Source organism: Eptatretus burgeri, chromosome 6, assembly GCF_056783735.1.
Source record: "Eptatretus burgeri isolate ZD-2024b chromosome 6, Ebu_testis_v1, whole genome shotgun sequence".
Classification (NCBI taxonomy): domain Eukaryota; kingdom Metazoa; phylum Chordata; class Myxini; order Myxiniformes; family Myxinidae; genus Eptatretus; species Eptatretus burgeri.
In genome coordinates, this window is record NC_140966.1 from 103,480,310 (window position 1) to 103,493,081 (window position 12,772).

At 44.1% G+C, this 12,772-nt stretch overlaps 1 protein-coding gene across 4 annotated transcripts in view; it reads right to left on the reverse strand.

Annotated features, from left to right (window-relative positions):
- LOC147025500 (uncharacterized) overlaps positions 1–12,772 on the reverse strand; it is a 186,633-nt gene that overhangs the window by 128,433 nt on the left and 45,428 nt on the right. For all 4 annotated transcript variants that reach the window (XM_085886971.1, XM_085886972.1, XM_085886973.1 and 1 more), the window contains one exon: positions 7,540–7,596. In XM_085886971.1, the coding sequence (XP_085743097.1) occupies positions 7,540–7,596 (57 nt within the window). The remainder of the gene's footprint in view (positions 1–7,539; positions 7,597–12,772) is intronic.

Sequence of the window (12,772 nt, forward strand, 5' to 3'; positions counted from 1 at the left end):
CCCCGTTCGGCAGCTCCATGGTCGCTAGTTGGTTCCTGCTCGTGTTCAGCCGAACGGGGAGGCGATGGCTGCCGTTGACATCCTGTGAGTGCCCCACGTTTTCACTCAGCAATTCTGGCAAATGGCCGCCCATCCAGCACCCCAAACGTGGCGTCGTGGACCGGGCCTGTGTTGATTGGGGGTTGCGTCTCACTCTGGTAAGGAAGGGATGATCGCGAGATTGACGGTTGGATGACACGTGCAACAATGCGGCAATAGGCAAGCTGTATTTGGCTGAAGTCTGCTTGAGGCTCCGCCCACACTGGTCGCCTATAAAAAGGATGGGAGGACTGTCTTCCTTACAGTTGGTGACAGTTCCTTATGGTTCCTCACCGTTGCCAACAGCTCCTTACGGTTCCTGACAGCTCCTTACAACTGCCTGTTGGTTACAGCTCTGGATTGGCTCCTGACGGTTGGACCATTCCTGCTGGTTCTGCTCGGTATCTGCTCTTGGCGTACCTGATTATTGGCGTCCCTGGTCCCTGGGGGTGACGACTTGACGTCGATTGGTATTTGAGCCCGTTTGCGGGTGGGTGCATGGTGAGGCAGGGCTCTGGCAGCAGACCAAGGCACGCTCACACATTTTGGGAAATTTTATTGGACGCACGACGACTTCTACCTTGGTTAGCCAAGACCAGGTTTCTTTCCCCCCTGAATGATTTGTTGAGTACCCTTGTCTCGTGTTTAATTGTTAAGTGAAGAATAGTGATAAGTATATTCTCTTTGTTTATTTTTAGATCCTCGTGGAGGATCTCTAAGTTTTACTCACGTTGTTGTTCTTAATCTTCTTCTTGTGGACTTTTTTGTTTCACAGCCTACAGTTTTCATCGAAACTTCCTGAAACTTGGCATATACATGTAAAAATACCCTGCGCAGACAGTAACCATCTCCGATTTTGAAAATTCCTCCGAGAAAAAAAAGTTGTGACGTCAAAATATCTCCGCTAATGGAAATCACCTAAAAAATGATCTCCGATATATATATATATATATATATATATATATATATATATATATATATATATATATATATATATATATATTTATACACATATATACATAATGAACCTTTTGTGAACCTGCTGCCGAACAAATTTGGGGAACCATTGCAAAAGAGAGGAGACTGACACAGCACAAAAGTAGTCTTTGATACAAGACACAGCTGCACAGATTTTATTTGCAATATTTACAATTTGAAGTTGTTTTTGTTGTATATCCCCAGACGGTTCTCACATAGAGGCCCATGGCACAGACAGCTGATCAATCTCCCAGGAGTGACACGTCTAAGATGTTGTAAGAACTTTGAGGAGAAGGTCAAGGCGGAGTGCCAAGCCATGCTAATATAGGCAAGCAGAAGACAGTGCTTGATTTCTTTAAGTTTAGAAATCAATCCAATTGTTTAACCCAATGGTCCTTTTTAGGGCTATGCCTTTTTAGGGCCAAGTGAGATACGACTCCGCTGTGATGTTGATAATACAGTGTACATTGGTCCAAAGTCCAAACGTAAGAAATCTCAAAAAATGTCAGTGAATTGATCTGTCTCTGTTTCCCCATCATATATATATACAACTTCCACACTTATTAAAAATACTGTTAAAAATAAATAAATGTACCCTCGTGCAAAAATACCCCATCAAAACACAGTTCAATGTCCTGTAACAGGGAAATTTTTTTAGATGAATTTGAACAAGATATTAATGATAGTGAATGATGTGCACGCATAAAACATGAATATCCAATTTAAATGAAAATAAAATGGGTGCCACATAACCTGTATAAAGAGGCCACCGTTTGATCACTATTGTTTATTTGGTAAATGATCACATTATAAGGAGTTTAGTTGTTTTCATATTTTTGTTCTGAGGGTTCTTTTCAGGATCATCACGAAATCCCGGACAGTCTCCAATTTTAGTTTGTTCTAAGTAATATTCCGTGGTTATAATAGCTTTTTGAAATCTCAGTGTGATACTTCTATATCACTATGTCGGCACTCTTCCGCTTTCAGGTTCTTTACACTTCATTTTTCAGATCCTGATACTTGGTCATTTTTCAAATTTCTGCGTTATTTCGACCAAAGTTGTTGGAACAGAGACCTCGATTAGCAATGCCATTATTTCCTTCTTGGAACCGAATACTATATCCAGTCACAATACTTTGTTTTCTATGTGGACGCTTCATAGGATGGTTAGGTAAGATTAGGTGAGCATGACCTCCTTGTTTTCAATGATCACCTTTGGTTCGTGCTGCCATGATTTTTCTGAGACTGGGATATTAAAATTTTTGCAAATGCGCCGGTGGATTACTCTGTACATTGCTGTGCCTTTGTGTGTACAACTGTTCTGATATGAGTTTTGTACATCCCGAGAGAATGTGATTAGTGTTTTCTCTTTCAACCTTGCAGAACCTACAATCGTCCAATTGACTCAATCCTGCCATTTTCTTAAAAGCAATGGTATAGTGTCCTTGGTCTTGAACATTTATTTAGACATTCTCTATCCAAGTTAAGCTGACCTCTTCTTAGCCACTCCAATGAGCCTTTTTGTCTATCCCCAAACTGTCCAGCTCTTCTTATAACTTCCTGCTTTTTCATGGTTCTCCCAATTGTTTGTGTATATTTGCTGATATTTTGCTTTATACTGTTCCTTTGTCAAATTTGCACTCATTGGGGTTGTATTCATTGTTTCGATTCCATGTGTCACATATTCTATTCACACTTCTTGGAAATTATTTGCAAGGTACGGTAAGTTAGAGATTACTTCTCTGGCTTGTTGTCTTTGTGTACAAATTGGATTTGGCAGTCCATTGAGCTTTTCACCTTCTCAACCAAAACTACAGTCATTATTCTGTGCACTTGGTTGAGCTCCATCAGGCCACCACCTCCTCCTCATCTCAGTCAGTACATTCTCTGGATGCACAGGATTTTGTAGAACAGTTTGTGGATATCGAAGAGTTTCCTTGTTTCGGCATCTCGCATGTTTATTTCTGGTTGTGGTCAATTAAGTTCCCAACTGTCTTGGAACATTGGTTGTGTGAGTTGTTTTATTCCTTTGATTTTATCTGGGAGAGGTGTGTTTTTACGATTAGCTTTGTTCAACACAGGTATTCATTGGCAATTGTTTGTTACACATTTAGTGGCCCTCTTCTTCCCCGAGGTATTTATATGAAGCTTCGTTTTCTACCTCCTTAAGTCGATATTTACGTTGTCCTTTTGTGTTGGTTTTACTTGCGACGACTGTGCACTTGGAGTTCCAATTTACTAGTTTTCGTTGTTTTGCCAGTTTGTCATCGTTTGGTGCGGACATTTAAATTATCCATAAATAGTAGGTGTGTCACCTTTCCTAATCCCACAATCTGGTATGAATTATAAGATGAGATTTCAAACAGATTGATCGTACAAATGTGTTTGTGCAAAATGCGCATTTGTAGCGTCCCTCTCCAGTATGACCTCCAACATGAGATTGCAAATTGCTCGATTGCTGAAATGTCTTGTAACATAAGTTGCATTTAAAGGGTTTCTCTCCGGTGTGAAGTCTCACGTGTCGTTTCAAATTACTCAACTGTGAAAATGATTTTTTGCAAACTGTGCACTCGTGCGGCTTCTCTCCAGTGTGAATATGCACGTGGTATTTCAAGAGACATGGTTTTGAAAACGATTTGTTGCAAATTTTGCACTTGTAGGGTTTTTCCACCATGTATTTGTTCAGGTTCCTTTGCAAAAGCTTTGATGTGGGGGATGGCTTTTCAGCAACCGTGGATTTTTCTCCATGCTCGCTCAGCTTATCACCGCGATCAGTTCTTGTGCAATTCAAGCTGTGTTGAGGTTTGTTGGTGGATAGTTGCTGTTTTTCTATGTGGAGTCGCTTTTCTTGTTCTTGCTTTTCTTGGACATTAGGACTACAGCCTGGGACACTCGTGTCAGAATTCTTCTGAACAGGATCTGTTTGACTGCCTGAGGAGGGCAGAAGGTTTGGGGGCAGGGGTAACAAATCACATACATGAATATAATTTTGGGGTTTTTTTCCTCATTGAGAGTTTCAACACAAATTTTCTTATATACCAGAGGTGCGGAACCTTTCCTTGTCTGAGGGCCGTAACAGCTAATGCTAGATACATGCTTCGTGATTTGTTCTCAATTTAAACAGCACATATGCAGATAACTAATCATTCTGACTTTCTGAATTCCGACTGAAAAGCACGACACTTCAAGTCAACTTTCTGCTTCAGGATCGCCATGATGTCACCACAGCCAATGATAAAACAAAATATTCACTTATTTCACTGCTTTTTCTCCTAACAATGGATTGAGGCCCTCAATGTCAGACATGATATCAGGGCTGTCTCTCTGGACATATCTCATGCTTTTAATCTGGCATCCTTCCTTACTCTCCAAACTTTCTGCCTTTGGCATTCAATGCCAACGCCACACATGGCTTACTGACTTCCTCGACACTCGCAGCCAACATGTGGCTCTCAAAAAATCTTTTTGTCTCCTCTCCCTGTTCAGGCTGGGATGCCTTGGGGCATTCCAGCCTTATGGGCCCAGTCCTATTCCTAATGTTCATGAAAGAACTCTCTGACTGAAAAATCGTCTTTATCTATTTGCCGATGACTCCACCCTCTGCCGTGACATCTCTCAAACTTCAGATAGGCAGGGTGCAGCCTCTTCCTTCTCTTCAGATCTTGACAAAATCACAAGATGGTCAAACAATTGGACGTTGTCTTTCAATCACGACAAATCTCACATTTTTATCTTTTTCCAAAAGGACCATCTGGAAAACCCTCTCATCTACTTTCCTAGCAATCCTCTTGAGGAACTTTTGTCACTCAAAGTCCTGGGTCTCACTATCAGCCATGTTCTTCTTTGGTAAACCACATTTCAAAGTTGGCCTCCAAAGGCAGTTGCTGATTGGAAATTCTCCATCGTACAAAGTCCTTCCTTGGCACACCTGAACTCCAATCCATCTGCAAGGCCTTCATCCGCAGCTTGATGGAACACTGCTCTTCTCTTTGGCCTGGCAACACTGCCTCACAAATTTCTCAGCTTGATGCCATGGAAACCAAGGCCTTCAATATCTTTGGAATCTCCTGCATTGAACCTGAATCCATGGGCCGATCAATTTCGCATCACAGACAGGTCAGTTGTCTCTCTGTCTTCTCCCACCTCCTTTCTGGTCTTGCATCCTCTGCTATTTCAGTGCTTTGTCCCCCACTCCCACCACCAGATTTCTTAAGGGTGAACGTGTTCCATCATCAACCCCCTTTTGGTGAAACTCCCAAAATCCAGAATCACTGCTCACCTCCACTCATTCGTTCCTCTTTTATCCCCACCTGTGGAATCAACTTCCACATTTTTTCAATCTGATTCTTCCCACCAGGTCTATAAGACAGCTGTTAAACACCACTCACATCATCCCCCATCCAATCCATGATCTTTTCTACACCCATTAAACTATCCACCCTCAAGCCCACCTCCTTTCAAACTTCCAGTTTTTCCTTCTTGAGAGTTCTGTGTCTCTATCTTGTCCACCCTATCTCTTTTTCCTCCCAATTTCCCTCATTTTTCCATGTCACCCTCTACTTTATCCTTCAACCCTGCTGTTGATCTCCCCCCCTCATTTCTACTTTCTTTTGGGGAGTTGGCCCATCACAAGATCAAAAGGCCACTCGAAGGTGGAAGCTACACAAAATAAATTGTGGGAAGGGTAATCACTGGAAAGGAGATACCTATTCACATCTCTCTTAAACTGGGAAAGGTTGTATGTTGCTGGGACACAGGATGCAAGAGGGGAATTCCAGAGTTTGGCAGTGCATGGGAAAAAACAAAAGAATCAGACTGTTTAAGGAATATTGCATTGTGTTGACCTTAAGAACACAGACAGTCTGGGGTGTGCAGAGGCTGCAAAATGTGTAGAGTGCTTGATGGTAATGTATATAAAGGAGTGACAAGTTGTGAAAGGCATTTTCCATTATAGTACCTGCAGAAGAGACAAAGGCCACAGAACGTTGAAACGAGAGAGGTTCCAGAGATGATTCCAGATCATGGCCTACCAAGGTTAACAGGTCAGGTCAGGTCAGGCCAGGTATGGGAGCATGCACCGGAGCAGCACATTGCTACATCCACTTTCCATCAGTACTCCAGGGGTCTTCGTCTGACCATCCCACAGGCAGATGCCTGGCCATCCCCATCTCCTTGAGATGCTGATCAACTTACTGCAACCACGAGGCAAGTGGTCGGCCCATTGGCCTCCTCCACTCACGAGGCTCCCTCGCTGAGAGAATCTAGTAAGCAGGATCAACATCAGGAAAACGAGTCACATGTCCATACAGCCGCAGCTGATGCTCACGGACTATGCAGGTAACAAATCTCATTTGAGTCACTCTCAGCAACCGCTCGTTGGACACAAAGTCCGACCAGCGATAGCCAAGGATTCTCCGAAGAGACCTGGTACCAAAGGAATTACGTCTCCATCTCAGATCCCTGGTCAGAGTCCAAGTCTCACATCCGTAGAGCACGATTGGAAGCACCAAGGACCTGAAGACTCGGACTTTCGTCGTCCTGCACAGGTACTGAGAGTGCCACACTCCCATGGTCCTCCAGAGGGCATCCCAATTCACCGAATCGAATGCTTTGCAGAGATCAACATAGGCTGTTTGGAGCCCCTGCCGAAAAACTCTCGTCTGCATTCCATGAGGACCCGAAGAGCAAGGATATGGTCAATCATTGACCTCTTTGGTGTAAAGCCTGACTGCTCTGGGTGCTGGTGCTCAAGCAGATGGTGGCGAACCTTATGCAGAACTATTCGAGCAAAGGCTTTCCTTCAGCATCACTCCTCAGAGTGATGAGCATCATGAGATTCAGCATCAAGAGAGCAGCATCACCCCTCAGTAGTAGTTGCAGTCCTGGCGATCATCCTTCCCTTTCCAAGGAAGGTCAAAAAAGCCCCTCTTCCAGTCAGTTGGGATGATGCTTGTGTTCCATGCAGAGGATAAATGCATGCAATGACATGAGTACAGCATTTCCACCAGCCTTGGAAATTCAACATGGATGCCACAGATCCCAGGAGCTTGACCCAATTTCAACCGGTTCACCGCAGCCTGTTTCTCCACAAATGAAGGTGGATTACAGTTGATTGGAGGGTCAGCAATAGGGATAGTAACACCCCTGACATCCAACTCAACAGCTGGTGGGTCAGCCTGGTACAGCTGCTCAAAGTAACTGGCCCAGTGGGTCTTCACTTTTGGACTCCTCTGTCAAGAGCCCTCCACACTCTGCTCTAACTGCAGTACAGCGAGGGACTGGCAAGGAGCCAGGATAAGTAGTGTATAGGGTTGAGTCATCAGCATAAACGGCGAGCCGAGATTACTGTACTAGCTCTTCCACGAACCTCAACTATGTATTCAAAAAATAAAAATAAAAAAACAGCATGAGTAATATTTTCAATTGCTGATAGCTTAAAAAATGAATCTGCTAATAAAGAAGGAAAACCAACTCATTCCTCACCTTTATGATCCAAGGCATCCAATTCTTCATGTTCAACCTTTACAATGTGGATCGGATCTGTAAAAGAACTCAATTACAAACTCAACAAGCACATTCCCCATCAGCTAAATCTAAGTAAGCGAATAAAATAAAATGCAACAACCCCTTCACTATAATATGATTCAAGCATGAAGAACAATTTTGCTGAAGATATACGAAAATATACAACCCAATCAGTCTTCTATGTATTGATGGACACCGAATCGGGCAGCCGTTACATTGAAGGAATTCTTCAGATCGTTTGACCATGAGAACTCTTTCGCAACCCCTCCTCCCCTCCCACCACCCCTCACCAACCCAAACTCTCCTTCCCAACCCCCTTCAGATTGGATGACCTTAACATTCAACTTCCAGCAATTCAAAAAATACAGCAATTCAATGCACAATGGATACCATCTATACCTGCAGCACAAGTACAGCCAATGCTTCGCTCACGTCAATCGCAGCTGCTTCGGACGAGCGTCACTGTGAATCTCGATTACTGGCACAAAATACTGAATACAATTCTGTGGAGCAATCTCTGGAGAGTCCAGTCAAAGTGAAAATCGATTTGAGCACGAGGACCCGAAAGACCCCGAGGACGCCAAAGTCCCAAAAGACCCACATGACCAAAATGTTCCTCAGGCGCAAAAGACCCAGATAACCCAAAAGACACCAAAGACCCAAAAGACCAGGAGGACCAAAAAGAACCCAAATATCCAAAAGACCCCAAAAAGTCATGACCCCAAGGACCCAAAAGACCCAGTAAACCCTTTAAGACTCCACTATAAATGGATGAGGTGTGTGTGTGTTTTTTTGTCTCTCAAGGGACACCACATTTTTTTATTTCAGATTGCCGCTTGACCTTGACCTTTGACCCGGAAGGGTATGATGTAAATTAAGGGGAAATGCGGCTTGGTCTAGGCTACTTAGAGAGGCCAATTTCGTTCTGATCAGACAAACAAACCTTCAACTTTGTGTGAAAAATGTTAAAATGTATATAATTGGGTCATGACCTTAAAATTATGACTCATGTTTAGTCATGACTCATGTTTATATGTGTACTGTACCGTCCACCGAACAGTGATGACTCCATCTACACCTCACTCTCCGAAAACATGGACCATCTTCTATCTTCTCATCCAAACTCTCTCTTCCTCTTATGTGGCGACTTCAATTGTCATCACGCCAGTTGGCTAGGTGTGGGTACCTCTCTCACCTGCCATGGGACATCAGCAAAAGCTTTCTGTGACTCATTGGGACTGACTCAATCGGTCAACTTCCCGACCCGGATCTCAACCAATGGTACTCCATCTCTTCTGGATCTGATTTTGACAAATTTCCCTGACAATATCTGCTGCTCTTCCTTCGCTCCAATTGGTTCTTCTGACCACGTCCTTGTTAAAGTGGACATCTCTCTGGCTGTCATCAGAGAACCACCTCACCGCCGTCGAGTCTGGCATTTCACTCAAGCCGACTGGCAGGGTCTCCGAACAGCCATCAAACTTACAGACTGGTCTCCTATCACTACTTTCTCAAACAACTCATCCTGGGAATTCTTTCAAAGAAACTTGCTCTCCCTCATGCACAGATTTATCCCCTCTCGTGTTCAGTTGTCTTACCCTTCCTCCCGCCCTTGGTTTACTGAAGCTTGTGGTGAGGCAGTTGTCCTGAAACAACTTGCCTTTGCCTCATGGAAAGCAAACCCAACTGAGGGCAATCTCAGTTCTTTCCACAAAGCTCGGAACAAGTGTGTATCTACCCTCAGGAGAGCCAGAAAACAACATCTTTCTCATCTCAAGTCTGAACTCTCAAACCTCTCTCCCTCCTCAAAATCCTGGTGGCGTTTAATCAAATCTGTTTCTGGTGTATGTTCCCCTCCATCCCCTCCCTTACCTCAAATGGCCGCACTGCTGATTCCACACGTGATAAAGCTGAATGTCTAAACTCGGTGTTTGCAGCTAAATCTTGTGTCCCAAACCCATCACTATCTCTACCCACTTTACCCAGTCGCACCCAACTGTCCCTGGACTCTGTATCCTTTTCTCCTGACAAGGTGGAGAGCTTGCTTTCAAACCTCGAGTCAGATTCTGCAACCGGTCCAGACGGCATCAGCCCACGTGTCCTCAAAGCCTGCTCTTCTGCTCTTGCTCACCCTCTCTCTGTTCTATTCACCCTCTCATTTTCCCAAGGTCATCTGCCATCTGCTTGGAAATCTGCTAACATCACTGCCCTGCATAAAAAGGTGCAAAAACAGATCCCTGTAACTACAGACCAATCAGCCTTCTCCCAATCATCAGCAAGGTTATGGAATCCATCATTGCTTCAGACATGAAATCCTTCCTCTTCTCCAATGGCTTGATTTCCAATCATCAATTTGGTTTCAGACCAGGTCACTCTACCCTGGATATGCTGCTACTGCTCTCCCATCAATGGATGGAGGTCCTCAATGCCAGACAGGAAATCCGAGCCGTATCCCTGGACATATCACGTGCTTTTGACACAGTCTGGCACCCTGCCCTACTCACCAAACTCTCTTCCCATGGTATTCAAGGCCATCTCCACTCATGGCTACGCAGACTTCCTCTCCTGTCGCAGTCATCGTGTGGCCCTAAATGGAGTTCTTTCATCCCCTCTTCCTGTGCAGGCTGGAGTTCCTCAAGGTAGCGTTCTGGGCCCTGTTCTTTTCTGGTTTTCATCAATGATCTCTCGGACTCTCTGGAAAATCCTCTATTTCTCTTTGCCGACGACTCCACCCTCTGCCGTACCATCTGTCATCCCTCAGACCGGCAAGCAGCAGCTTCTTCGCTCACTGCAGATCTGGATAAAATCACAAACTGGTCCAACACGTGGAACATGTCTTTCAATCCACACAAATCTCACACTCTCACGATGTCTCTTCGAAAGGACCGTTTACAAAACCCCCCCATCCACTTTCTCAACAATCCTCTGGAAGAAGTCTTTTCTTTCAAGCTTCTGGGTCTCACTATCTGCTATGACCTTTCCTGGGAAAGTCACATTTCCAACCTTGCCTCAAAAGCCAGTCGCCGACTGAGGAATCCTCCGTCGTGCAAAGTCCTTCCTCGGCCCTCTTGAGCTCCTGACTACTTACAAAGCTTTTGTCCGTAGCCTGATGGAGTACTGCTCTCCCCTCTGGGCTGGTGCTCCTGCCTCCCACCTTTCTCGACTTCACGCTGTCGAAACCAGGGCTTTTAAGATCATTGGCATCTCCCGCAATGAAGCTGAGTCTTTGGGCCTCTCACTCAATCACCGCAGGTTGGTCGGTGGTCTTTCTGTCTTCTACCGACTCCTCTCCAGCCTTGCCCCCCTGCTCTCTCTGCGATTTGTCCCAACCACATTTCCACAGGGCGCTCAAGGTCCGCCAACAACCCCCTTCTGGTAAAACTACCAAAATCACGAATCACTGCTCATCTTCACTCTTTCATTCCTCTTTTTTCCCGCCTTTGGAATAAACTTCCTCACTCTATTCTTTCCCATTCTTCCCTCCAGGCTTTCAAAACAGCTGTTCACCACCACCTCTTATCTTCCCCCCATCCAAATCCTCGATCTTTTCTACCCCCGATAATCCACCCAAGCCCACTTCCTTCAATTCTCCTGCTTTCCTTCCTGAAAGTCCCTGTAATGTCCATCTTCTCTTCGCCATGTTCCCCGTCCCATCCCCATCCCTCTCCCTTCCACAGTTCACCTGTGTCTGTTCCCCAATGTTTTGTCCCTTCCACTCCCACCCCTCTTGTCTCATGCCTCCTTGCTGTGAGTTGTGTGTTAGCTCTCATACGAGCCTCGACCAAGGTATACAAAAAAAAAAAAAAAAAAAAAAAAAAAAAAAAAAAAAAATTAGGTCATAGTCAAAAAAGTCAACCCCACATATTTTTATTCCCATTATTGATGCAAAACCACTTTTGTTTGTTTCACCGTCTGTCTGTCCAGGTCATAATGTTTTTACTATTTGAGCATTTGTAAAGTTTTCACTAAACTTTTCTTATGAGAATATGGAGAAAATAATTAATATATTTTACTTTCTTTTTTCAGCTGTTGTTTTCGTCAAGTTTAGTTTGAGTACAAAGCAGATACAGACGAGCTTTGCATTTTTGGATGCTTTCTCGTTAGTCTTGCCCCAAAAGGGATGCGAGACTATTGCAATGCCCCTGTCTCTGTGTGTGCGCAAGTGTGTTGTTAGTAGTCATCTCCATTTGCTGGTTTCAGAAGGTGGAACAGAGCCTTCCCAGGTCTCAAAGTATGCACCATCATATGTGTGTCTACGTGAAAATTTATGGGAGTATCAAGTTGTTGTTGACTCTTCTATCCACACGTGGGTGAGTTTCAGGAGACGGAACAGAGAACCACCACGTCTCAAAGTGTTCGTGTGTGTGTGTGTGTGTGTGTGTGTGTGTGTGTGTGTGTGTGTGTGTGTGTGTGTGTGTGTGTGTGTGTGTGTGTGTGTGTGTGTGTGTGTGTGTGCATGTGTGTGTATCCACATCTGTATATTTTCGCTTTAATATTGGTTTTCTCTGCAACCGCTTGTCCGATCGATGTGAAACACTTTAAGTATGGGAGGGACTCTGCAGAATATTTTTATGCAACATGTGACGTCATGGTTTACTTAGTATGGCAGCCAATGTTGGATTAAAGGAATAAAGTTGGACATAATTTTCTCCGAAACCGCTCTACGAAAAAAATTTGAAACTGAGTATATGTCATCAACTCCCCATGGGGAATGTATGGCGATAACAATGACATCATCAGTAAAGTGGTATTCCAGCCATACTCGGTTGAATTGAAATCCTTATCTGAAAAATCTGAAACTTCATATATCTGATCTATGACCCGATGGGAGTGATGAATTAAATTTATGATGTTCATAAGTCATACCAAGAAACTATGTGACATAATAGGGAGTGTGGATGTTATGGGTATATGGGCCATAATAGCAGTGAGCCACAATAGTAGCGTGTTCAGTTAATGATGGTATTTTTGTTCAGAATGAATGTGCGAGGCGAGACGATGCGCTCCATGAGTGCCGTTCTAGTTTCCTTTTTGGACCTACGTCTGGTTGCAATGCTTTTTTCTATGTTCACGTTTTATAGGATGGTCAGTTCGTAGGTGGAGCACGATGTCTTCATTTTCAACGATCGTTTTTGGTTCATGCTTCCATGATTTTTCTGAGACTGCAAGATCAAAGTGTTTGCAAATATGC